This window comes from Zerene cesonia, chromosome 1 (genome assembly GCF_012273895.1).
Source record: "Zerene cesonia ecotype Mississippi chromosome 1, Zerene_cesonia_1.1, whole genome shotgun sequence".
In the NCBI taxonomy this organism is placed as follows: Eukaryota; Metazoa; Arthropoda; class Insecta; order Lepidoptera; family Pieridae; genus Zerene; species Zerene cesonia.
In genome coordinates this window covers 5,722,432-5,750,069 of record NC_052102.1, presented here as the reverse complement: position 1 = coordinate 5,750,069, position 27,638 = coordinate 5,722,432, and the positions used below count along the sequence as shown (strand labels likewise).

Genomic DNA, 27,638 nt, shown 5'->3' with positions numbered 1-27,638 from the left:
ACAGATTCGAAATTCAAATGTAATATTTTTTTATAATTAAGTGTAACAGTATTTATGGCCAGACTAAGTATATATCTCAATAGTTATTATTGATTAAAAAAAACTGCTATGCCAAATTGTTTAATTACATCGTACTTTATTCAAACCGTACCGTAAACGTAGTTTACCTTATTAAATAAAAGGGCTGTATTTAGTAGTTATGAAATAAAATTCAACCATCTATATAGCAAAAAGCGTTAAATATGAGAAACTTGGCCATATCACATCTATTAACGCCAAAGAGTGGGACCTTTGAGACTATACTTACTATTCTAGAGGCTTATGACTTAGTATTCTCAGAGGATGACACTGGGTTTTATTAAATTAAAGAACCAAGATTCATATCTATCTACAGACTATTTTATTAATTTTAAAATTAAAGTCAATTCTTAATTTTTCGTTACTTATGTAAAATGGGGTGACAGACACAAAACAAGGATTTTTTATACTTACATTTGCGATTATCACATGTAAACCTACTATCTAGTTTGTGTTTGTAAGGATCAACGTTTTTTTTCTTAACAGGCAACCTGTTGATTGACGTAAGGTTAGGCAAAAATAAAATATATGGATATCATCGGTTGAACTACGTTAACTTGTGCTCCGGACAGGTACTGATTTTAATGTGTGTTATTCTATGATAACATTACTGAGAGAAGGAGGTCTATATTCTTTTGCGTACCCTTCTCTGTCCATTCCTTCATTTCATTCGTTAATCCTTTCCTTATCCCCTTGAAAACGGGCAGCGCCTTAGCAAAGGCACTACCTCGGCCAATGTTCGTGAGTGGTTGTGATCGCTTACCGTCAGGCGGATCACCAGCGCAGATGCCCGCTTAGTCATAAAAGAAAACTCAGAAATAAGTTTTACAACGATTATGATTTAAAATTGTCAATATTGATGAAAGTATGTGAAGTATAAAATTTTATAATTTCTGAGAAAGAGGCGAATTGCCACGGCGGTTTTGCTTGACTATAGAATATACAATGACAATTTATTGTTTTGCTTTCGGTGATATGAACCATAAAGAATAAATGTAATAAATAAATAAATAAATATACTTAAACAACATGTTTCAATTCCCAAACAACATCAATACAAACCCCCAAACAGAACTGTAAACATTTTGCGAACTTGGCGTTGTACTGCTTTCGAAAGTGAACCTTTATTAAAACGGTAAAATTAATTAATTCGTTTCCTGCAAGCTAAATATGGAAATATAGAATAGCAATGCCTTCGTGCAGGAAACTTTGCGGTTGATGTTGTACACGAGCAGAAATTCATAAAGAAGTTCATTGTGTGTGGAGGCAATTTGAAACTTTTAATTTTCTTTCTTCGGCTTTTAGTAAACATTTGAGTGTAAAACATATTACAAAAGGATAATATCATATTTTATATGTACAGTATCATTTTCATCCGAGCCATAACACAAATTTCGCAATGTGGTGTGATCTTTTACTGTGATTACAACGCATAGTGAACTATTACTTTTTGCTCAATAATTACAATATATTATTGTAGGTACACACTAGATAATAAAGGTAGTAGAAAAGAAGCATTTTCATTCAAAGTAAAATAAGTTTTATTAAATTTATAAGAACTAATAAATCCAGCTACCTGATTACCTGAGATCAGGAATGCTGCTGTTGTATGCATACTTCCAAATATTACACGAGAACATTCTCTGTAAGTTATATATTCAGGTCGACAGCGACGGTTCGGGGTTTCCTACCTACAGACGTCATATGAGTCCGGAATAATGTTGAAATTCAGTGAAATGAATTTGGATTACATGCTGAGCTATCTGGTGCCTGATATCGTGTACCAACCAATCAGTTCTATTATAAGTATAATATTTTGTAGTGACATGTATTACGAGTCGTCAGCGTTACATAACAATATACCCATAAACATGTTCTAATTAAGTATGTAGTAGGTATCATATAATCCCCCGTATTCTGTGACATTTTGGACCGAGCCTGGAACCTAAGTACAGTACCCCTACAGATGAACCAGCCTGAAATAGCGGCATGCTTTCGGCGGCATGCTTGCGGCGGCGGCATCTTTTATTGTGGGAGTCGAGCACGCTTCGGCACGAATTGGGCCAGCTCGCACCGAGGAAGTACCACACCCCCACAGAAAACCGGCGTAAAATAATAGCTTGCTATTGTGTTTCGTACGGTGAGTGGGGGAGCCGGAGGCCCATATCCTTTTCCTTACCCCTCCTAGTCCTTTCCTTTATTCCTCTCATCAATCCTGTCCTAATCCCTTCCTTAAAGTCGGCAATCCATTTGTAGAGGCGAAAGGTCTGCAATTGACCTTACGCCTCTCCAAATGTTCATGGGCGGTGGTAGCACTTACCATCAGGCGACCCACCAGCTCCATTGCCGACTATGACATAAAAAAAAATGCAACTGTGTTTCGTACGGGGAATGGGGGGCCCGGTGACCCGTTTCCTTTTCCACACCCATCCGATTCCATTTCTTCTTACCAGTCGTTTTAATGTGAATAAATGTATTCAATCCTTATTATTGTTCATGGGTATCATAATTGTTTTAACAATGCATAAGTCACGGTAAAAAAATGTAAGCACCGTGTTATTATAAATATCTTAGGCTAAATTTCCACGAAATTATAATGTGTCGATAAATTGTAATCCGTGACATATTTTTCAAAATTGTGTATGCTCGGTATTGTGTATGTAATTATTATACATTTTTTTCAATCAGTGTAAATTCGTTATATGGTGAAATGACCATTCAATATGTTGGACTAGGTTTGGCTCGGTTTAATTAAAAATTATAAGGAAATAGAGTTTTATAAGCTTCTGCTGTATGTTTCTATGCTTGTATATTTGTATGTATTATTTCTTTATAAGTATAGTGATGAATAAGTCCATTTAAAACGTACAGTGAGTAAGGTCTTCCTCAAGGATGCGAATTGTGTTAGCTGCAATGAAATGGAGCCCAATTATTTTATGCCCTTCACGTTATGTGGACTGTAGAGCAGCCCCGCCGAAGGTCAAAAGGCAGTATTTTTCCAATAGATTTTTATTTTGGTATAGTACAATTCACTAACCAGTCATTAATAAGCAAGTTAAAAACGTTTAACGATCGTATAAGTACCTCATATATTTTACTAATGCATATATGTACTGAATTTATATTTATTTAATTTATATGTACTTATGTATGTTATATAATACGTTTATATGATTATATTCATGTATTTATATGCTTCAAACGTACCTCCTACTTTATATATTACTTATATTACTTTATCACAGTTGGTTGCCTGGAAGAGATCACTCCTTAGTGGTAAGGCCGCACGCTGTGCTGGTTTAGTTTTAAGACATTTATTTTAAGGATGCGTTATGTATGCCAGCACAATAAAGTGTAAATAAATAAATAAATACCTTTCCATATTAGAAACATAAATCAATACCTTCTTTAGTTATATTCTAGTAGTCCGCCCCGACTTCACCCGTAGTACTTACGATTTTTTCCCCTTAGAAACCTTTTCAGAAAATATAATATAACATATTTTGAAAACGTAAAAAACAAAAACGTATTGTTCAAGCCGTTCTCGAGTTTTACGCTTAGCAACACATGTGTCGATTCAAAGGTTAGTAGTTAGTTCATTTCAAAGTCAACCAATATTTTTCTCTACTTAGTAAAATCAAGCATCATATAAGTACAATACGGGAATCAATAAGAATAATATAGAATCAAATGTAAAATTCAAGTTTAATAACGATGAGGAGTGATTGGCAACACATTTCACTGATCTAAAGCCTCGACAATGACTTGCGTTGGGGTTGGAATACCTCATGTTCAATTAAAGATTACAAAAAAAATTATATTAATAAAATCCAATGACCAATTTATATAATTTTGCTGTATTAGGTTATTGTTAAGAAAATTAATGTACTGTGCTTTCATTTTATGTTTTAGTAGGAATATCGGGTTAAAAAGTTGCCTACAGTTCAGTAGTTTTTGCATGAAAGAGCAACAAACGCACACACATCCCTACAAACTTTCGCATTTATAATATTGCATTTTCAAAAAAAAAAAAACATATATTATTTATTATAAAAAAAAAAATATATGTATATAGGCCTCAATGTTCACTTGTCACTCCTGTATACATATTGTTTAAAAATGTAATTTAACATCTTTGGAAAAATATTATTTATTACTATTATATCTAAAACAAATATTTGTGCACTTGTGTACAAGTCCAACTATCATTTGACGTTATATTATATGATTTACGTTATATTATATTTATATCAATAGATGTTTTACTACAACACATGTTGCGTAACTACGTTTGGTATGAAGAGTCCTAATTTACTTGATGGTTCATTTTGACAGAGGACACTGACAAGCGACAACGACGTTACAAGAGTCAATACTGAAAATATTGACTAATTTTCCTACTTGTACTAGGTATAATTCTTAAGTATATTTTTTACTTTGCCTTCATATATTTTTTAATCTATATGAGTGGTAAAATATTTACAGTCGGTCTTAACTCAGTTTGAAACAGTATATTTTAACCGTAATCAATGCCCTACATTTTGATCCGAGGCAATTTGGCTTCGTATGGACATAAGAACCCTTGGCGTGTTTTGGTATCGGGTTTAAAAGGTAGATCTTACATCTAAGAGTTTTATTTAGTCCACAAAGAAATGAACTAAAATTTCGAGTCACCCTTTAATTAACAAACGTGAAACATCGTAGCAACTTTATTTCACATTCTCTAGTATCCCATAAAACTTTTTCAATTTTATAGCTGGAGATATAGAGCAATTGAAACGATTCGCCTGTGGAGGTTATTGTGACGATTCAACAATTGTTTATCTGCAACATCCATGCGTCATACTTAGTGCACTTGAGGTAATGATAAGAATTTTATTAAATTATTAATATTGATTGGTTTGATCATAAAAGATATTAAACTCTGGACTTTTTCAGGTATTGGGTTACAAAGTTGTTGCTTCCAGTTCAACAGCCGTAAAACAGGATTACAATGAGTATATGTGGACTATGAGAAAAGAATTTTCTGAACCAGAACCTTCTATAATTGTAGAGCAAGACAATATAACAAATTTCAGTAAAGAGGCTATGCACTACCATCATTCTAACAAAGACGACGAGGTTTAAATTTATTGTTTACTATCTATTACTGAATAATATAATATAATGGAAACAAAAGGTAGTCAAAATGTATCGGGAACAAACTTAGCAAACATTCCAATGTCTGAAGATGGTGTAGTATACATTGCAGTAAAAGGTTCACTTCATGCCAATGATTGCTCTGTCTTTGGTTTAGGTCAAGAGGAAATCAAAGCACTAACCAAAAAATACCCAGGATCTGGAGATGTTGTTAATGGTGTGACTATGAAAACAAATGTCCTTCAACTGATTAATTCATTGAGCCAATTGGGATATAAGATTGTTGCAAGCACTGGAGAAGCAGAGATTACTTGGACTTTAGGCCGTGATATTTAAATCATATCAATACTCTTCCATTGTCATAATTTCATTAACATAATAATTATTTTACTATATTTTAAAATAATATTTAATTAATTCAAATGGCTGATGGAAATTGTTGTAATCATCATTGCAATGCTGCCAGTGCAAATAAATCAGTATGTCAAACTTTATCTGAAATGGATTGGGAAAGAGGGATATGGAATGCAGGTAAATATACTTGAAAATAAAATCGTAACATTTTACTTTATTAAAAATGTTACAATTAAATGGTAATCTAATGTTTCAGCATTTTCTGGAGATAAGGATAAAGTGATTTATTTAATTGATCGAGCTAAAAATGTTTCTGAAGTTGTTAATGCCCAAGACAATGCAGGCTATACAGCTTTGCACTATGCAGCTAGGAATGGTCACAATGATATTTGCAAACTGTTAATAGCAAAGGGTGCTCTGATTGACATTCAAACAAAGAGTGGAAAAGCAACACCTTTACACAGAGCTGCTGCAGCAGGTATTTAAGCTTTCTATATTTACAATTTATAACACATGCATGACACTGAATAAATAGTTTATTGAGCAATGGTTTGGATCTGCAATAAATGTCAATTAAATAGATTTTTATCTAACTGTACTAATCTAATAAAAATTGTTTTTTGTTTGAATATTTAAGGGTGATACATAACACTGAATCTTTTGTTATAGGTAAATTGTCTACAGTCAATCTTCTCCTTGAATCTGGAGCTAAAGTGGATTTACAGGATGACGATGGCAAAAATGCTCTACATAAAGCAACAGAATATAAACATTTCCATTTGGTAGATATTTTAGTCAAGGCATGTCCAGACTTACAGAATGTTAAAGATAAAAGAGGTTTAAAGCCCTTATAGGAAAAATAAGAGCATATGTTATTTTTATATCATTATTATTCTCTAAAGTATGATTGCAGCCTATGAAGAATTACATTTATTGACCTATTAGCTAACTGACAGTATTCACTAACATTTTCGTCGTGAGCACATTCTTAAGGAACCTCAACTAAAAACAGCGTAAATTATAAAGTGGCTCAAAAATTATTCCTAGTCTGCTAGTAAACTGCAACCATACATTAGTAGCTTAATTGTTTTATTTGAAATTATTTATTAATTTGTTAATGGACCATAGTGTAATACATTATAATCATCAACAAAAGTTGTCTTATACATGTTATATTTCTTTTATTGCAATGAATACATTGGTCTTCTGATTATTACTGCTTTTAGTAAGAAAATATGCAATTCCTCAGTTAAACTATTTGGAAGAGACCTTGGCTTAAACACACACAATTAAACTTCTCTTGTTGTTAACCATACCTACACTACTAATAGCAATTGTTCTACTGATATGTACATAGTATGGACCTTCCTTTCGAAAACTTCAATTGATTTATTTTGTTTTAAGTTTTTGTTTGACACTGTAAACTATATTTTTAAATATTGATTAAGGCCTAAGCTTTCACAAGCCTGTGTCCATGAAATTAATGAAAACAACTGGGCTGATGTGGATGATTATCCTAATAAAACAAACATAAGAAACTTGGGAATTAAGTGAGAGTTAAATACTCACATACATCTTAAACATCCATTATTGACATAAATTTCAAGGTATATGTAAGTTTTCGAACGAAAGGTTTTAGGTTTTTTAAAGTTCCCTCTTGAAAGTCTGAGTCAAAAGTAATTTTGAGTAATTTTTTGTAATGAATGTATTACGCAATTGTCAGCTTGATTAGTGTTATAATAGATAAGATGATTTTACATATCACAATCATGTTAATTACACTGTATTTCATCAATATCTATTTTAAAATATTCATAATATTACTACCTATTGTTATAGCCTGCAGGCACTAAAATACCTAAAAATATCATTAAATTTTAATAAATTACCAAATGAGTAAGTTTAATTTATGAATAACAACAATATACGCAAGCCTTTTTATATTATGTATTTTTGCTAATTATTGGCGTTTGAAGCAACTATCAAACATACATAAAATTTTTAATATCAACATAAAATTAACACACCGTCACATAGACCGAAAAAATAACACTGTCAGTTATGTCACATTGCAATATTTTACCTAATTTATGAAGCTATTATTAAAATAATTTTATGTGTTGTATTGGGTGTTGTTTGGAATAGTTTTATACCTAATAACTACGAGTAATGGCTAATCACATTATCGTATGTAATAGCTAATCCAAAAAATCTCTGTCAAGAATCATTTAATATATTGATTTAAATGACGATATGAGGCCAAGTTCATGATAAATAGGTACTTTTTTTTAATCTTTAACATTAAGTATTTATTTAAATCTATTCACTTTTGCATTACACTATAAGGTTTCAGTAATATAGTTTATTTGAAGTTGCTTTAAAAATTTATTACAAACTATGGATACCTACAAGTATTCATTACATTATTATTGCAATATTATTCATAACAATAATTAGAAACTATTATTATAGTAATCAATATAGTAAAACTTGAAACAGCATCAAGATAAAATTAGGCCTTAAAACCTGTCTATTAAATGAAGTAATAAACACTACATTGATGAAAGAGATTGAGCGTCACAACACAGGTATGGGGTTAAATGCTGCATCGATAATTTGTGTAATATTTTTTGGGATAAATAAACAATATTTATTTTTATACTGATAAAGAATGAATAAAGTTTTACCTATTATTTATTATACGGAACTTGATATATGGATAAGGTCATTATGTTATTTTTATAAATACGTTTTCAACAAGTCACTTCAATGCAACCACCTACACTTGTGATTCATTAATTTAGACGAGTATACCTTTTACAAAAAAAAATCATCGTCTTATTTGGAAATTGCAAACATGTTAATAATACATATTTCTATTTACTAACTATGTACCCCACTAGTGTTTAAATAAATAATTGTTGTATGTACATTCGTTTTTATTAATAAATATAATTACTCAACTTTTTCACACACCAAATTATTCCTTTGATCTACAAGAAAATATATTACACTCATCTCTAAACATTAGAAAGGTTTTTAAGCTCTTTGGTAGAGGTAACAAGTCTATATATTGGTGAAGAGGTCTTTTTTTACAAAACAATCTTAATTTAATTCTGCAGAGGTCTAATAGACTTAAAGGTTCTCTACAAATGCTATGAAGCCAATGATCCATTGTTTCTCTAGTTGTTAAAGTATTATTCTCAACCCTATACTCAGAAAATGGTAGGTAATGACCAGCCTTTATAAGTAAACTTGCAATGCTATTTGATACCCTTCTATTAACTATTGATAAATTGTCTAATCCACAGGACTGTGAATCACATGCATTCACATCAGCACCATGTTGAATTAAAATCATTGCTGCATCATCCCTAAAAAAAATGAAATTCATATATATATTTAAAAATGGATTGCAAGTATATAAATTCATTTGAGAAGAATATTACTTTTGTAGTAACAGAGCTCGATTTAAAGCTGTGTCGCCTGTAAGTGCTGTCGTATTCATATCTATTTTATAGTCCAATAATGAAATTATTAATTCCTCGAATTCATTTGGACATTTCACACTCTCAACTGCGATGTGAAGAGCATTGGCACCAGTTATACTATTACATATATTTGCATTTGCACCTAGAAAAAGAAAAATATATAAAATCTAAAAAAATATTTTTATTACTATAGATTTCAAAATAATAATGCAGGGCTTATTCGCTACTAGCTGACCTGTCAAATGCATGAATATTAAATAGCTGTATTTTTTTTAAATTTAATTAGCAATAAAATTTTTATATTATTTTTCTTAAAACAAAAATAACTACTTTGTTCAAGCAATTAATGTGTGATCCAATGACCACAGGAAATAGGAAGCATTTTCATATATAGATAATGTCAATAAAAAAAAAATTACACCTTTATCAATTACAATGTTTAAGATGTTACCTTATTTGATATAGGCAAAGAGAGTGTTATTCCGAATATTTGTTAATCAAAAAGAAAAAAGTTTTGTAAATGAAAAATTTCTTTAATTTATTACCTTTCTGTAGTAGTATTTTTACCACTGAAATCTGTGATAGACGTACAGCCAATAACAAGGGAGTATCTCCTGTATCATTATGTAAATTTATTCCTCCTCCATGGCTTACTAACATTGTTACTATATCTTCCTGTTAAAAACATAATTATGACAGGATACACACAATCATAGAGTAAATTCAACATATCTTAATAAAAAAATGAACTGCTAGCACAAATAATGTAACATTATGACTCTACTTGAAATTATTTCATTGATCTTATTTTGTTCATAGTGTACTTCAAAAGATAATTCTTTACTCTGTACCTGTCCTTGTAAGATTGCATTGTGTAAAAGTTTATGGGAATGTGTAATCCTTGCTCCAGACTTTAATAGAAGATCAACTACATTTGTATATCTTTGCCAAACTGATTCGCATAGAGGAGTGTAACCTGAAATTTATAACAATAATCGATGTTTAAAAATTAAAATATAAAGTTTTTCAGCATTCATAACAAAAGAAATAATGTTGTTGAGTTGTATTTAATTGAAAATAATATTTCTTGGCATTCTTATAAGTTACTTGTATTATAAATGTATATGTGTGTTTGTTTATTTCACAGTGGAATGAAGCCATTTGAAGATGATTTTTCACTCTGTATATTATAAAGCTGCTGAATGACAAGCTACTTTAACATTAGATTAACAACTTATTCACTCATCATATGAATATCCTTACACTAAACATTGTACCCGCAAGCAAATTGCAAAAATAAATGTGCCCCTCACCATGTATTTCTTCACCATTAACATTGGCACCAGATGATATTAAATATCTTATAACATCAACATGTCCTCTTCCAGCTGCTAAATACAATGCTGTGCGCTCATTTGTATCTCTTGCCTCTAAGTAAGCTCCACTGTTGACTAGAATTTTTACCTAAAATAAATGTACCATTTAGTCCAATTACATTTAACCATAGTTATATCACACATTTTTTTGTATAAAATTAAATATTATTTCAAACATAATTAACCCTATCCAGTTCAAAAATTAGATCCAATTTAAATAAAATAAGTTGTTGTCTTTTAAAATATTCAAGGACTAACCAAATCTAAATATCCTCTGGATGCAGCAAAATGTAGTGCAGTCATTTTCTCATGTGTTTTATAATTAACATGACTTCCTGCTGACAAAAGCTCCTTAACAGTTTCAATATGATTTTTAATCACGGCTATGTGCAGGGATGTAAGGCCATCCCCTGCTGTTATATCCAATTTGCTTCCTTAAATTAATTGCATAATTTGTAATCTTTTTTTTAGTCTGTTAACTAAAATGCATACTACAAAAACTAAATTGAAAACAAGACTCAAAATAAATTACAAAAATTGAATCAGCAAAAAAAATTTCATCAAAGCTAATCTAAAAACATACAAATTTCATATAGATTTACACTCCAATTATGTACCCGAATCCAATAGTAATTTAACAATATCTGTATGACCCTGTTCAGCTGCATAATGTAATGCGGTTCTCATAAATGCATCTTGTTGATTTAAGCCGTTTGAAACCATTGTTGCTGCTGCTATAGCGGCACCAGATTTCTCAAGTATAGCAGCATACCACCTATTACATTATTGAAATAAACACTTAGAAGATTTCAGTGATATTAACCCTTCTATATTATAAACATACATATAACATCATATTACATCAGCTATAAATCTGTGGGACACAACATTTCAGATATATGTTTATGAAGACATTACTTACTTATACATAGATGACCATGTCTCATCTTCGCTTGTTGTGGGGGCAACATTTCCAATATCTTCATCCCATTCTAATTCAGCTAAAGGTGTTGCTGCCAGGGAACTCTTAGGGGATATAATATTACTTAACCTGCTTTCATCACTACTAGAGCCATCACTATTTACAATCACAAAGTATCCTTGATTCTTATCAGTTTTTGTACTATTGGATATAAGATTACCTTTTTCATTCTGAAAATCAACATTAACTCTGTGTGTTCGATTCTTACATTTACTGACATTGTCATCATGCTGCCCTGTCCCTCTATATTTTCTTTTATGAGATTTAACACTGTGTTTTTTCTTTGAAACACCATAGGATGAAATTTGATTAGTTCCTTCTGATTTACAGGCTTCAAGTAGCAATTTTACAATTGAGATATTACCTAAACTTGAAGCTTCCCCCAGACAAGTTTTGCCTTGACTAGTTATTTTGTTGGGATTTGCACCTAAAAGTATAAAAATGTTTGAATGAAATGTTTAGAAAAAAAAATTAGATTCCTGTTCATTCTTCATCCTTCATCTATTTCTAACTGAGATACCTTTAGAGATGTAAGAAAGGATAGCATCTTGGTCTTCTGATATAATTTTGTTGATCAAATTATCTTCCAAAGATTTACTCATTTCTGGGGCAAAGCTTTATTGATGTAAATTTATAACAAAAAATGATTCTGAAAAATAGATAATTATTTTGATATAAACATAAGCTATGTGCTATAGTAGATAGGTATCTAAAATATTACAATTTACAACTACCAAGGCGCTAGGTAGTTACCATTGAAAATCTGTGGTCGATTTTGATTTTTGATAAATCCTTACTAAATTACAAACATCAATTCCATCACATAAACTTCAAAGTCAATTTGGAGTTTGGACAAAATTCAAGTATCAAATGTCAATTGTCAATGAATAAATATCTATCAAGTTTTTTTTCATCTTGCAATATTTATCTATTCTACTTGGAGCAGCCTAGCATATAATATATTATCTGTGCTAGTACTTAATCTACACGAACCGGATTGAATTATGTTTTATAAAATAGATGTTTTAACATATTATAGAAGACGCGTACAGTATTGTAGTGCGTATTAATAATGACTAATCGAATGTGATCTGTGACTGCACTATTTTGATAAAATTTATAAGAACACCGACTTTACTTTTACTAGGCAAAATAATATAATAAAAATTATTCTCTTGTTAAATACACGACGAAATGAGAAGTTACGTTATTTTTTATAAAGAAATATTAAAACTATTAAAGTAGGAGTGTTTAACTCCTTCGTAACTCCAACTCTAACATATGATATTGTTGATCGTTTTTTAGTTTTACATCATCAAGCAAAATTGTTATGTTCCTTCAAAATATAAAGCATATTTCGCTAAACGATTCATTCGTATAGGTACTTACAAATTTACATAAATGTATACCTCTGATGGGCACGAATTATTCGGTCGTTAGTTGGTTAGAGTCACGTATTATTATATTTCTCTTTGGTTAGAGTACTCGTAATGGTTACAGAGTTAAGTACGAGTAATATACTACATACCTATTTTTATCTGTCATTCATAAATATGAAACTGTCATCAGATTCTAGACGACATTCTATGCGTCAGAATTCAGATTTCAGACGGCGAAATCACAATCTGTAGAATTGTAGAATAATGTGTCAGTCGCACTGTGATATTTATTTTTAGAAGACCGTGAGTGAAGCGGATATAATTAAATACTTTAATGTACGCAAAAATAATCGAGTTTTAATGTGTTATCTTTTATATTACTATCGTTAATTAGTGTGTTTATTTGTAAATACTTGTAACTTATTATGGTACTGCAACTTCCTGCTACACTGCGTTTATATTTAAAACCTTCTACAGCTTTCTTAATTGAAGAAATTTATATAAAGTATAGCAGTACTAGTAAAATTCATGTGTTTTATTATCGATAGTCCTTTTGAATGATTTGGTGTCTAAAAGTAAAAAATACATTGACAAAGAAAAATGCTATGTTCCATGTAGGCGTTATAAAACATCTTAGGTACGCATCGTATTCTCGTTTTCATTACGTTGAATGTCACATACATTTTCAGGAAACATGGTATTTCGTCTAAAACAAAATGTCTTCTGAAAATTGCTTAGTTAAAGCAATATATTCATTCAAGGGTAAAAATAATGATGAGTTATGCTTTAAAAAAGGTGACATTATAACTGTCACCCAAAAAGAAGAAGGAGGATGGTGGGAAGGTACACTAGGGGAAACTACAGGATGGTTTCCTAGCAACTATGTTACTGAGCACAAAGGTATATTTTCTATTCACTAGATTTTATCAATCATTTATGTCAATTTATTAAGAAACTACTAATATTGTGTAACTGAGTGTTGCATTAACAAGATAAATTACTTTTTAACTATAGATCCATCTGGTTCTCTGACTACATCACCCATAAGAGCAGCTTCTGAAATTCAAGCTTTTCGAAATGTTGTTCTCAAAGATATCATTGACTCGGAGAAAGCTCATGTTGCTGAAATGCAAGGTCTTGTTACAAACTTTCTTCAGCCCCTGGAAAAAAGTGATATGTAAGTAGTTGTGACTTAATAATAAATAATGAAGTCTGTAAATTTTATTCAGCAGATACATTAGTATATCTGTTAATATGAATTTCTTCATGTATCCATTGCATGTAAATATTTTTATTTTTAAGGGAACACTAGACTTATCTCAGAAATTGAATATTTGTTGTTAAGTAAATAAGATAATAAGAGTATTTTAACAACATAATAAAAACTATACAATTTCAAAATTTAAAATTTACTAAATTACATTTCTGACTTAATATTTTAAGCTTCACCTCTTAGATTTGTTATTGTTCAACAATTCACCTCTTCCACTAAAATCTTTGCTATTTTTTTAGGTTGACAAAAGATGAATTTAAACAACTAACTGGAAACATAAGTGAGGTTCTCCAAATACATGAACAGTTCCTTGCACTCCTAGAAGAATGTGCCACCAAAACCGGACCAGATCAAAGAGTTGGAGGGCTGTTTCTGCATTGGGCACCTGAAATAAAAGCTGTTCATCAAACATACTGTGCAGGCCATCCAAAGGCTGTGTGTATTCTTGATAAATATAAGTAAGTGAACTTGATGAGACCCTTGTATATATCTCATCAGTGTATATTAAATTTATTATTTCTATTAATATTATATAAATATCAAGACAGTTTAGGTACTGTTTAACAGACATAAACTGCCTGTTTAGTGTTGAAACTTATAGAACACCGGGATCCAGATGAAAAAATAATATATATATATAGATAATAAAAAGGAGACCAATAAGTTATTGATGATGATTTTCAGAGAAGAATTGAATACATGGATGGAAAATGCTGGAGCAGTTTGTCCTGGTGTGCTGGTATTGACCGCTGGTCTATCAAAACCATTTCGACGACTGGGTAAATACCCTGCTATGTTACAAGAACTTGCAAGACATGTGCATGAAGCACATCCAGATAGAGGTGACACTCATCGAGCTTCTGTTGTTTATAAGGACATTGCCGTAAGTATATTGATAAATTTGTAATGCCGTAAGTCATAATTATTTGCAATTGCAAAGTAATATTGATTTTCTACTTTATAACTTACTAGCTGCGCTCCACTGTTTCACCCGCGTAAGTCCGTATCCCGTCGGAATATCGGGATAAAAAATTGCCTTTATGTTATTCTAGTTGTCCAGCTATCTATGTGCCAAATTTCGTTGCAATCGGTTCAGTAGTTTTGTGTGAAAGAGCAACAAACCCACACACATCCTTACAAACTTTCGCATTTATAATATTAGTAGGATTAGATTCCCTCTACAATAATTAAATTGCTTTTTCTGGAGAAAATAAATAAGTCCATTTATGAATGCGAAACTGTCTCATTTATAAGACTTGGTTGTTCACAGAGTGGATGTGCAGCTTTAAGACGGCAAAAAGAGTTAGAGTTACAAGTAGTGACTGGTGAGGTTCGTGGTTGGCCTGGTGGTGAGTTGGCCTCATTGGGAGATGTTCTTCATATGGGAAGTGTAGCAGTTGGACCATCACATCAGGATAGATATCTTGTTCTATTTCCATCTGCATTACTGTTACTGTCTGTTAGTAAGAGAGTCTCTGCATTTGTATATGAGGTAAGATTTTTCATTTAAATGTCTGTATATATTGGTTTAAATGCGGGAGTTCTGCACAAATGTAACTGGCACGCAGGGGGAAGGTACCACACCCTCACAGAAGATTGGTGTGAATTATATAGAATGTGACGGCTACTGTTTCTCATACAATGAGTGGAGGAGCTGGAAGCCTATGTCAACAGCAATAAAAAATATTTATTCTTTTTTTTTTATCTTGTGATTCATGATAAACGTTTACGGTGGTGAGACTATCGTTCATGGGCAAGTTCAAGCATTTCTTTAGCTTATGTGATATTCTCATCCATAAGTTAAAATCACTACCAACCTAATGCTTTTTGTGGTTATCACATGCAAGAGTGACAAATGTATATCCATATATGTATAGTTAAAAAACTTTGGTGTTTGAATATTGTTAACATTATTTTATAAATTAATACAATATTAATGTAGTTGGCAGTAACATGTGATTTACATCTGAAATTTATTTTATTTATTTTCTTGTCATAGGGATGTCTTCCATTGACTGGTATTTCAGTTTGTAAACTAGATGATACTGATATAAGGAAAAATGCATTTGAAATAAGTGGACCAATGATAGACACAATAGTAGCTGTATGTCAAACAAAAGCTGAAGCTGATAATTGGGTTAGCCTGTTACAAAAACACTCCAATATAAACAGTCCTACTCATGAACCGAATCAGCCACAATCCTTACCACACGTAAGTTGTATAATTTTTTTCTATTATATATTTATTTTGATATTATGTATGGTTACTATTATTTTGGCGTAAATAACAATAAGATCAATTATTTTTATGGTTTTTACGTAGCTGGCCCGCTCTCCCTCAGAAGGGGCCTTGTCTAGCATCAACACTAGTCGTCGCAGTCTTTACCACGTGACCTTGCCGCCCCCTAGCTATCCATCTGCGTCACCTTATTATTCACTCACAAAATATTTTGCAAGACTTGTAAGGAAAAAAGTAATTACACGGCAAATGTTGCGAAAGCTTTTACATGAGAGAACTTGGGCTAAAGCTTTCGAGCTGTCGGGATTGCCTGTTAAAAGGAGACATAGGAATCATATTAAATTAAAAATTGAAAATGATGGCACTGTTGGTACTGAGACAGAATGCTCTGATAGTGATAGAAATTCTGATGAAAGTGATCACGACACAGAGGTGACAGAAACCTGTACGAGTTCTAGCAGTACAGACGTAGAAGCCAATAGTTCCTCTAAAATATTACGGCAAAATGCCATTGACAGCATTGGTCCTAGGACAATATCATCCTCTTGCAGTAGTTGGGGTAGTAACTTCGGTTATGTTAAGTATTTTGATGCATCTACTGACATGCACTGTGATTTACCACAATTGAGCATAAAAGGAGACTGTACCAAAGAAATTTTTAACTCAAATAGTAGTATAGATTACGATGGCGGTAAAACGAGCATTCAGAGGTCATCTCGAAGTAATAAATTAAATATACAACCTATTATTCAACATTCCGATAGTGCGGACAATTCTAGTTTCGAAGCTAGAAACTACATGGCATGTGAAGATTTAGTGAATATGGATCAAAATACTGAAATGGACACTTTGGGCAGAGTCGAATCAGATTTTCTGACGACGCGACGTAGCTTTCCCAATCTTAGTTCTAGAAGTGATATATTACCTAAACCATGGAAATCTACAGAAGATGACACATACACAGGACAACTTGAATACGATACAATAATGTCTGACCTTTTAAAAGTATTAGAGCCACCCGCTTCACCTAAATCTAGCCGCGACTTTAATGTCGAGTCGGTGATAATCGATCCGCCGCTTATGTTTAGAAATGATGATGAGGATCTAAAAATTATTAATGTTAGTCTAAATGCCGACGTTCCTTTTCGTAAGCATTCACTTAATTCAGACAAGAAAATTAGGCGATCAATATCGCGATCAATGGTGGAAACAGAAAAGAAAAACAATGAAGCACATTTACAGAGAATGAGCTCACAGTCTGACAGCCGAAAGAATCTGAAAAAATGTGAATGTTGTAATAGATCGCTATGCCCCAGTCCGCGGTCTTCTGACTCTGGTGTTGCAGGAAGTTGCAATTTAGCATCACCTGAGTTAAACTTGCATGAGTATTCGAGTTCTGGGAATACAGGTAATGATTCAGACTGCCAGGAAAAACATACAGATCATAAAGATTCAAATAATTTTTCAAAAGAGGCTTTGGATAATCAAAAGTTGTCCTTGAGCGATATTGAGGCTGCTACATTTGAAGATCAATGTCGATGTACATCACCGTTTGGTTCTACCGCCAGAACATCGTGCGTTACAAGTGTTACCTCGGAAAATAGTTTGGATGTAAAAGATTTATCTAATACAGTAGTCATGCCTACATTCGTCGCAAGCCCACCTCTGCTGTCACCAAACATAAAACGCACCTCTATTAGACGTAACATAGAAAAATATGTACCAGAAATAAAATTAAAACCGGAAGTCCCTCCGCGTATATATCGAAAGCCGAGTACTCATTTGGAGGTTCCCAAAAATGTCAGGCAACCGCTTCCATGCCAATGGAGTACTATTAACATAACTGAGCGAACAAAGCCAAGTTTACATTATCATATGAGAATATATAGAGAAAATCCAGGAGAAAACGACGAGAAGAGACTGTCACGAAAGGACTTTGTTCGCAATCGTGACAACATATTAAGAGAGAACAGAAATATAGATAACAAGAGTTACAAGGCAAGATCGCGTAGCGAAGACTTATTAAAAAAGAAAGATTTTAAAGAAACAGATACTGGATTTATGGTGTATCGTTCAGATTTGTACGCTCACTGGTGGATGAAAGCCAAATTACCCATTACTGTGGTCACCGACTCAGGCAAGGATAATTTTATTTGTAAAGAACTACTGTTTTGTGTACCATTTGTTTGAACATAATTGTTATGAAGTTTTGTAACCATTAGATTATTCTAATAATAATATCATTAGTTACCCCAGTAATGCAGTGCTTTACTCGATCATCCTTGCCTGTGTTTATTCATCTTACTAACTGGAAAACGTCATTGCCAATAGATCATAATATACTAACTAAGAAAAGAGCTATGCATGAATAGGCTTAAATCACGTGTTTTCTGTGATCTTGCAAACAATTTAACTAGAGTAAGACCTATACGTTAGCGGATTTTTACATGGTGGAAATAAACGTCATGTTTTCTATTACCAGTTTGTAAACAGTAATATAATGCTACTGTATGAAAATGTGTTTGAAATAATTATTGTACTCAACTCGATCTGTTTATACCGCAATATGCTTAATTTTAGCATAGGAGCAAATCAGTGCTTCGTGTTCAAATCGTTTGTTTGAAAACACGTATGTAAGCAATGTTTGTTTTCAGATGGCCTTGAGCGACAGCAGTAATGAGTTATCGTCCGGTCTTACGAACCATAAAAGATCACATTCATTTAACAATCATCAAAGCTACACGCAGCACACGCAGCAAACGCAGAAGAGTAAACAAAAAAATCAATCGGCGCGCTGGCTTTTAAATTCCTGTGATTCGCTTGATCAGTCACCCGCTAAATCAAATAAAGTGCCAATTGGAAAGAAATTCTCCTCTGTCGATTTCATCGACACAACTGGCTCAAGTTATAGCAGTAAAGGTAATTGTTGTGATTATAAATTGGGATTGGTTTAACATTTGAGTTTCGTCTATTTATAGTGACTCAGACGACACTTCAAGGTATCCGCCATATGTTTGGTCGGCGGCGAGACCGACGATTTGCTCTCTATACATTATTAGAATGATGGATTCGAATAAACATCGCGTACGTTTTATTGTGTCTGAGACTTTTTTTTGGTTCTTTTGTAACTGTCGGTATGCAAAAACAAACACTATTTTGGAACTATTCCTATGTCGTCATTATCGGTGCTTATTTTAGAATGTAAATCTAATCATAGACTTTTGTAATATAATTGTAAAATTTTGGGAGATAGTCAAGTTTTTTGTACACGTTTGTATCCATTCGTTTTATTTTGTAGCTGAGATCTATCATCATCGTGATTTAATGTTAGTAAATAATCAACAATTATCTACGTAATATAGATCCGTTTGCCAATATACGGCACCTGGTTGAGTAAGATAGTTTAGTTTTTGTTTTCAATCATGAATAAAATCACCGTACTAAGTTTACAATTTCATCAGAAAATCCTTTATTATCATTTAAAAATCCTCATTAGAAAATCCTTCTTAGTACAGTTTAATGATAAAAATTTAGTTTATATCTATACTAATATTAAAAAGCTAAAGAGTTTGTTTGTTTGTTTGATTGATTAAATGCACAAATCTCAGCTGGTCCGATTTGAAAAATTCTTTCAGTGTTAGATAGCCCGTTTATTGAGGAAGGCAATAGGCTATATGTGTACAAAGAGCGAAACCGTAGCGGACCGCTAGTGTAATTATAAGTGTGACACTTGATATTGAACGTGACCAGTCTACTGTGTCAATGACACGTTGCGAAACATAAATAATAAATAGCGAGCCCTCGCTTCACCTCACCCTGTTTGATATACAACAGAAATGTTAATAACATAGGAATAAGTTGAAGCCTTCGATCCTGTAAAATAATTAACGAAATACTTCTTTTAGACGTGTCTAAGAAATAAAAAAAACGCAATAGTTAGATGTAATGTGTTCTCTTTATTTTTTAATTACCCTACAAATTTATTTACATATAAACATAAATTATATATATGTACATATATTGCTATTGCCGCCTGTCGAGGTTAAGCAACGATTGGCATGGTTATAAATTGGATGGGTAACCAATTTTTTTTGTTGTTGCTCTTTAGCTCATTCTTACCATCAATTAGGGTCAATTGTAATCAGGGATAAATGGAAAAATGTCCGAATAGTTTTTTTCTGTTCTGTAATTGCAAAACATTTTAAAAAATTGTATATAAATAAATTTTCGTACATATTTTATAAAAACAAAAATGAACAAAAACAAAAAAATTATTAAACATGTAGTTAAAAGTTTATTTAGAATTGTTTCCAATTACCTCCATGTACGATTACCCTGATTGACTATATATACAAGTACTTCATACTTCTTTTTGTAAGTTATAATTGAATATTAAGCACCTACGCTTGTTATAGTCTGATCCAGTACTGACATGAGTTGTTACCCCAGGCTGGAGTGTAACGTGCCTGCGGCCGGCGCCCCCGCTGCGGCCGCAGTCGTTCGCGGCGGGTTCGGACGAGAACATCGGCCCCACGCACCCGTACGCCCCGCACCAGAGGAAGTCTAACTCGTACGAGGAGGATGCGCTCATCTTAAAGGTCATCGAAGCGTATTGCACCTCGGCACGGTGCAGGAACGCCGTCAGTTCCGGTAAGGTATCTTTACTGAAGATCAGCTCTCATATTGGTGACTGAGTTACGTACAAAGATAGTTGTGAAAAAACTGCCGTACGGAATATGCGTACGAACAATTTTGGCCCGATTTGCCATCTAATATTCAATGATAACTTCGATAAGTTTTTCATTTCGAACGGTGAACGATTATCAGCAATCGCGTAATATTCAGACATGTTAACATTATATCAGTGAAATATATTAAAATTATCTATATTATGTTTGCATATAACATTCACGTTTGACCTTTTAAATGCCTAAATAACCTTATAATTTAAGCGTGTAGTCTAGTACTAACATAGCTTTAATTATTATGCAGTACCCAATATACCTCTGGAGTTATTCGAGTCAACAAGGAGGCGACACGCAAAATCAAGAAACCGTATAATCAGTTGGTTATTAGAATAAAAGATCCGTTTCTAACTCCTATCTTACCTAGTAACTGGTTCTTGCTTGCAATATTGTCCTTAGCTTAGTGTATACACTAACGATTCACTATCGTAACATATAATACTCAGTACTAATATTTAATGTATGTTGTTAAAATGATATTAATATATTTAGCTACTACTAACTTAGAGGTAATGCAGTTGCATGACATGCTTTATATATTCTATTTTTATAAAGTTAGTTCTATATTAATTGGCGAGTAGATCTGCGTAGATCTGTGTATCAACAAAGTCGAAACATGATACTTAAACATGTTTAGTCACTAAGTTCTTGGTACAAAGTAGCTAGTCATCGTAGTTACGTGGGATGCAGTATTATTTTTAATTATTACTACCGAAGCTATTTAATTATAAATTTTTATTATGAAACGGTTTTGAAACTAATGAACAGAGATTCTCAGAGGCGTAATAAATTAAAAAAATATATTTTCTATCATGATATATGATATGATATTTTATACATGGTATTTATTTATTTTAGTAAGAATAACGCCAAAACTAAAACTAACAAGTCACTATATATGGCTACTATTATGTTAATTTTACTTATTTTATGGTACCTATCTAGGAATACTCGTACGACTAAGATCTCTAACGCTATGGCTTTGATCGTTGTCTCCGTGGTCTCAAACTTTCTATTTTGTTACATGCGGCTGCCTTTATATCGCACCTGCAGTGGACTGCGGCCACTTTTCTCTCGGTAAAGTACAATATCACGCACACGCCACTAACAAACCGCATAGCTATACTAAAACGCCCGTCGCTCCCGGCCCGAGGAGCGCGACGCCGGAATACGCCGGCCGCAGTAAGGCGTCGAAAGTGAAGCGCAACAAGAGCTCGTCCGCGGCGGACGCGTGTCTGTACCGGGCGGACACGCGGCGGCTGCTGGCCGAGCGCAAGTTCCACCTCAACCGCTCCAACCCCAGCCTGGGGGAGTACGCGGAGGAGCGCGGGCACAGGCTGCGGGCGGGCGAGCGCCGCAGCGGCTCGCACCCCAGCCTGGCCCCGCTCCGGCACCCCCCCGCGCCGGCCCCCTCCGCCCGCTCCTCCACCTGGTGCTGCGGCACCTTCGTCAAGCAGCTCACCAAGTCGCACCACTTCGACTGACAGTGACCCCCCGTGTGCTCGCTCGCGTGATCCCCAGAGACTCGGCTTTCCACTCACGTTGCTAACTTCGCCCTTCCCCGAGCCAAGCGTGCGCGCTTGACCGGTCGTGGTGCTCCGCTTTTCACTTCATCTCGTTTACTAACAGCATCTCACTCCATAGCTCATTGTGTATCGTTTCATGGGGTGTGATTGACGTGCATGTATCTTTCGAGTGCCATTATATGAAATTCCTATGTATGTTGTAGGTATGTTATCTATGTGAACATAGACTTTTATCGGACTGGTGCAGTTGTGTAGTGCATGTGCAGTATTATAGATCCTTGTAATTTATTTAGTGGAGAATATGGTGCATATGTATTTTTATGGATATTATATTATAAATGCTTATACATATGTATAAAAAATATATTACGTGTTAGCCTGTTGTATCAAATGTACTTGTATAATTCCGATATTTGAAGACTACACGAATGTATTTATGTGAATTCAGTAAATTTTATTATTCGATTGCATGTTTATTATTGAAACTAGATATGAATATATTATAATATATGTAGTATCGGTTTATATGTATGTATTATTTTATATGATTATTCCTATTGAAAATATATTTTACTCTAAAAATTACATGTTACAGTCGGCAAAAATTATTAAGTGAAAGTTTACCCTTTCTACCCAGACACTAAGGTCCGATTTTACCCGTGATTTTGAACGCGATCAAAATCCTATAAAACGAGCTTAAATGTTTAACGTACTTGCAATTATATATTATCAAAGTCAACTGAACTAAGTTCAAGCAAAAATAAGTTCAAATCCTTGATCTGCGAGGTTTCTGCGTTTAACAAGTTTGAACGCGTTTAAAGTCATGTCATGTTGTCAGATTCATTTTAATGATTATGTGATATTTGATATTATAAATTAAATTTTATTAATGTTGTTCCTATATATAATACAAACCGATTGAATTTAAGTTAAATATGGGTTTTTGTAAAATAGGTTTATAAATATTTTGTAAATTCTATTAGAAAATATTACCCATGAACCATGAAGGAATGATTTAAACTATTAAAGCGTGGATTCCAACTGTCTTAAATCGAATTTAGGACTGACATGTGAACTATTTACGTAGAACTGAGTTACACTGATCGCGTTTGGAGGTGTTATTGGTGAAATCGGTCCTAAAACTTTTAACAAAGCGATCAATATATATTAACCAACGAAACGTACGCAATTATACTTAGTTTTCGAAATGTGCAAAAAATGTATACAAAATATATGCATACTCTTTATTTGTAAAATTAAACGAATGCGTCTAGACAGGCGTCCCTCATCGACAATAAGCGACCGCTGAAATGGCTATAATCTCACCGATTCTTTTAGTGTGATTATACTGGCGTTTTGTGCTTTTCTTTTTTTAAATATTATAAATTCAATCATTACACATAATCAATGTTCTTTCGAGCCATTTTTCAGTCAATACCTTGATTATTTTACTTTTACGTAAGTTAGGAGCTGAGCGAAGAATACATTTTTAATGATGAGAAGAACAGAAATATTAAATTTTGAATTTTTCGTGAATTTTTCGTATCGTCATCATAACAAAGTACCGCGCATACTTAAAAATTGCTGCGAAAATGCAGGCGAAAGCAACCAGCCGGTAGTAATAGGGTTGACGGCGCTAATATAGACGAGCGAGTTAAGTGTTCTGTTTTAGATGCACGCTGTATAATCAGTACTCGTCGCGTCGCATATACATTCGTTTAATATTGAACAGCAATGGTGCATTTACACAATCGCGCGAATAGCGACGCTATTAGCGAGGCGGATAACGAACACGCATACACTCACAATTCGCCTTAAGATTCGCGTGTTATTTAGACCGGTTCGGACGTAATCAAAGGAAACACAAATGTGTCAGTGGTTCGCGTCCACACTCGTATACGAACGTTTCATCGGTTCTATCGCCGTGTCACGAGGCGGATAGGGAACACGAATGTGTAAATGCACCATCAGATAGCGCACCGCAACTACGAAACTCCGCCATTCAGGCTATTGACCCAAAGCTCACTTCTGACATTACTCGAAACAAAACCATTACAAACAGGTTAAGTAATGCTTTTTAATTGTAAATTTGAAAGTGTCTTTGCTTATTTGTTTGACTTTCTTTCACGTCGTAAAGGAACGATTCTATAATATGATGTTAATCTGGAGGTAGGAGTGATATAGACTACTTTTTACCGCGCTGCAACATCTCATTCCTATGGGATTTACTTTTTAAAACGGAAGCAAAATTGCGGACGATTACTATAATTATTTATTACCTTACCGAGATTCGAGATCTTTGATATTAGTATTTAATAAACATAATTCTAACTTACCTAGACACTATGTTGTAAATTATCATACTATTATTCCACAAAAATAACTATATTTCCTTAATATACAAAAGTAAACAAGTAAATAGAAGGTATAACAGATCTTCCCGTGCTGTTTTAATTTGTTTGTTGTTTTAGAGCTTTCACAGAAATAGGCCGGCTGTTCAAACTAAAATCCGTAGTTTAAAACACGTCGTGGCTCGTCGCACCTAAAATTCGCTTTTCTATTGTACCCATATTTAGCTTGTATTTTCAAGTGCCGATACAAAACAAAATTTGAAACGTTATATTTAACGCTGTGAGAATATTGCATTATATTATTAGTATCGTGAAATACTTTAAAGCCCCACACAAAGGAGTATTTTATACTTCAAATACACACACAAAGTTAATATGATACATTATGTAGAGACGGTTTTTCATCGCTCTCCCCATATATGTTTTAATGACGTCGTAACTGTATCATAAATCTATACAGGATAACAGCTGCGTCTCTAGCGTCTTTGTGTTCATATTGGGCTGGAAATAGTTATTTATTGATTCTAAATATGATTTGTTGTTGTGTGATGCAAATTTATATAAACATTCTTGTATTTATGGAATGGCGGCCGGTACGTTATTAATGATCGAACTTTTAACCGCATCACGGCTCGCTCTAATGGTGTATGTGAAAAGAAATATTTTAAATTGTAATTCAATTAATTGAATGAAACATTTCGCGTTCTGATCTATTTATAAAATTACATAATCTTAGACATAACTACTGCATCGATTTCAAAGATTCTTTCATCATTTGATAATTTTATGTTTCTAACGTTGATCAATGTGTACTTTCTACATTGCTGAGAATCATTCTTAACTTGCTTCGGTTAACTTTGTTCAAAATGTGGTTGAATCTAACAAAATATACTGTCTCAACTACGTACGCTATTTCAATCCAGAATTCATATTCACATGCAATATATTGTAGATGTATATTAAACGCTTACTAATTATTTTATCCGGGCTACATAAAGCATGCGTGTTATTGATGAAACCCGTTCCACGAAAAATGATTTACAGGAAAATGTTATTTGAAGTTTGCTCTCGTTGATATATATAAATGAATAGGTAGATACGAACATGGCTACATTAACCGGGGGCGCTACGCAGTTTTGTTCGTTTTTCGTTACCGCTTTCGCTCGTCCCGTTTTCATCGATTTTAATATCATGATATGTGTGTAATCTTTTAATGTTTATCCCTCGCCCAATAGCGTCATAAACATAACGTCTACACTCATTATTAGGCTTTTCTGTGCCATTTACCATTTTAAGTGTACTCTTATGTACATAATGCATTGAATAATTATCAAGATACGCGGTTCGACTAGAAAGTTACTGTTGTCTAGTCAATAAAGTGTCATTTTTAATATTCCTATTCATAAATGTATTCTAATTTGAAACAGTATTATTTGAAAGAAAATTGACGCAATTAATAACAAAGAATTAGAAAACTATTTAGCGTAGTTAGATTATTATTATTAGGTGTTGTGAACAATATGTTTTAAGTTTAACGTTTTATAACATTGTCTTTCATTATTGTATCCTAGCGAACTAAATATAACTTGTTTTTATGTGTAAATTTCCACCTTGATGTAAACCTAGTACATAATGTGATTTGTTATTTCGATGCAGAAAAATATAACGATACTGTGTGTTACATAATGTTATTCATATTTATTTTTATAACGATTTATTGTAGGTTACTCGTTTAAGTATCAATAAATTTTATGGAAATTTACAAATTTTTTATTCAAGCAATATTTATTTACTCTGTAATATTTTAAGCGTGCTCACAAAAAGGTTTTAACGTAACCGCCTTACATACAAAAAGGTGGGTAGTATACGACGTATTATGCTCCAATTACGCTGAATATGCGGCAGTTTATTTTCTTATGCAATTTTGTTTTCAGAATGCGACGACGAGTCCCCAGTGTCGATAGAAGCTTTAGTAAGATCGCCGTCATTGCCCATTCACTCCACATCCAATCACGGCTCCCCGAGTTTGTGGACCATTGTTATGAGATTACAGAACGAAATAAAAACTTTAAGATTGGATGTCAAAAACTTACAATTGCAATTGAATGAAGAGAAACATGAACGAAATCTTGCCATTGCTGCTATGCAGTCGAAAAACATATTTAAAGACGCTAAAGAGAGTAAATGTTGACTGAATTTTGTGACCATAAGAACTATGAAATAAACGTATTATTATGTATCTCTTTGTTTTATTTGAATTGAGTGCAGAATCCATTATCAACTGGTAACACTGTAATCGATACGTTAGTTTCTTTATTGACATATGATCAATTCAAAATGGAATCAACATTCAGTATATTGAATTGAATGCAAAGCTGCTATTTACATCTTAGGACAATTTATAAAGTGAGGTAGAAGCGGGCAATATATAACTGAAACTATTCTAAACCACGGTAGGTTCTGGCGGCTGGCTCGATTCAGTGGCTGCTCATTGAGGCGAATAGCCGCTGCACTATAATACATACGTGTACGGCAAAGGGTAACAGTGCAATGTGGGCGAGATAAAAATGCCTGCGATTTCCTTTGGTTCACTGCCTTCCATCAACCATGCTATTTGTACAATGTATCAGCTTTAAAAGGAAAAATAACATTCAACATTTCGTTTAATACCTTATCGGAAGCGTAAGCCTTCGGAGGTATATTTT

The 27,638-nt window shown here is 33.1% G+C and overlaps 6 protein-coding genes across 11 annotated transcripts in view; 5 read left to right on the top strand and 1 right to left on the bottom strand.

Annotated features, from left to right (window-relative positions):
• LOC119829417 (trissin receptor) overlaps positions 1 to 27,638 on the top strand; it is a 104,420-nt gene that overhangs the window by 19,098 nt on the left and 57,684 nt on the right. The window lies entirely within an intron of this gene.
• On the top strand, positions 4,495 to 5,210 carry LOC119829453. The gene is made up of 3 exons (XM_038351961.1): positions 4,495 to 4,689; positions 4,835 to 4,938; positions 5,017 to 5,210. Exons 1-3 carry the CDS (start codon positions 4,608 to 4,610, stop codon positions 5,203 to 5,205), a joined length of 375 nt encoding a protein of 124 aa, XP_038207889.1. The 5' UTR covers positions 4,495 to 4,607; the 3' UTR covers positions 5,206 to 5,210.
• LOC119829459 lies at positions 5,220 to 5,589 on the top strand. The gene has a single exon (XM_038351975.1). The coding sequence runs from the start codon at positions 5,245 to 5,247 to the stop codon at positions 5,551 to 5,553; it is 309 nt and encodes a 102-aa protein (XP_038207903.1). The 5' UTR covers positions 5,220 to 5,244; the 3' UTR covers positions 5,554 to 5,589.
• Positions 5,606 to 7,461, top strand: LOC119829445 (ankyrin repeat domain-containing protein 39-like). Its single transcript, XM_038351948.1, has 3 exons — positions 5,606 to 5,748; positions 5,828 to 6,049; positions 6,241 to 7,461. The coding sequence occupies exons 1-3, from the start codon at positions 5,640 to 5,642 to the stop codon at positions 6,423 to 6,425; spliced, it is 516 nt and encodes a 171-aa protein (XP_038207876.1). The 5' UTR covers positions 5,606 to 5,639; the 3' UTR covers positions 6,426 to 7,461.
• LOC119829403 (ankyrin-2-like) lies at positions 6,468 to 12,274 on the bottom strand. Of its 2 annotated transcripts, none has more exons than XM_038351895.1 (10): positions 12,142 to 12,274; positions 11,941 to 12,069; positions 11,361 to 11,847; positions 11,056 to 11,213; positions 10,697 to 10,872; positions 10,376 to 10,526; positions 9,914 to 10,038; positions 9,608 to 9,737; positions 9,021 to 9,204; positions 6,468 to 8,945 (listed from the first exon to the last, which is right to left on the bottom strand). In XM_038351895.1, exons 2-10 carry the CDS (start codon positions 12,020 to 12,022, stop codon positions 8,552 to 8,554), a joined length of 1,887 nt encoding a protein of 628 aa, XP_038207823.1. In that variant the 5' UTR covers positions 12,023 to 12,069; positions 12,142 to 12,274; the 3' UTR covers positions 6,468 to 8,551. The 2 variants fall into 2 exon arrangements, with proteins under 2 accessions (XP_038207823.1, XP_038207814.1); XM_038351886.1 differs by having other exon boundaries at positions 12,174 to 12,265.
• LOC119829370 (rho guanine nucleotide exchange factor 7-like) lies at positions 12,987 to 27,172 on the top strand. 5 transcript variants are annotated; one of them, XM_038351865.1, is made up of 10 exons: positions 13,003 to 13,135; positions 13,489 to 13,699; positions 13,814 to 13,976; positions 14,312 to 14,530; positions 14,757 to 14,955; positions 15,343 to 15,564; positions 16,072 to 16,284; positions 18,966 to 19,230; positions 20,761 to 20,961; positions 26,868 to 27,172. In XM_038351865.1, exons 2-10 carry the CDS (start codon positions 13,516 to 13,518, stop codon positions 27,122 to 27,124), a joined length of 1,923 nt encoding a protein of 640 aa, XP_038207793.1. In that variant the 5' UTR covers positions 13,003 to 13,135; positions 13,489 to 13,515; the 3' UTR covers positions 27,125 to 27,172. The 5 variants fall into 5 exon arrangements, with proteins under 5 accessions (XP_038207778.1, XP_038207793.1, XP_038207785.1 ...); XM_038351857.1 differs by lacking the exon at positions 26,868 to 27,172 and adding an exon at positions 22,110 to 22,898; XM_038351874.1 differs by lacking the exon at positions 26,868 to 27,172 and adding an exon at positions 21,304 to 22,096.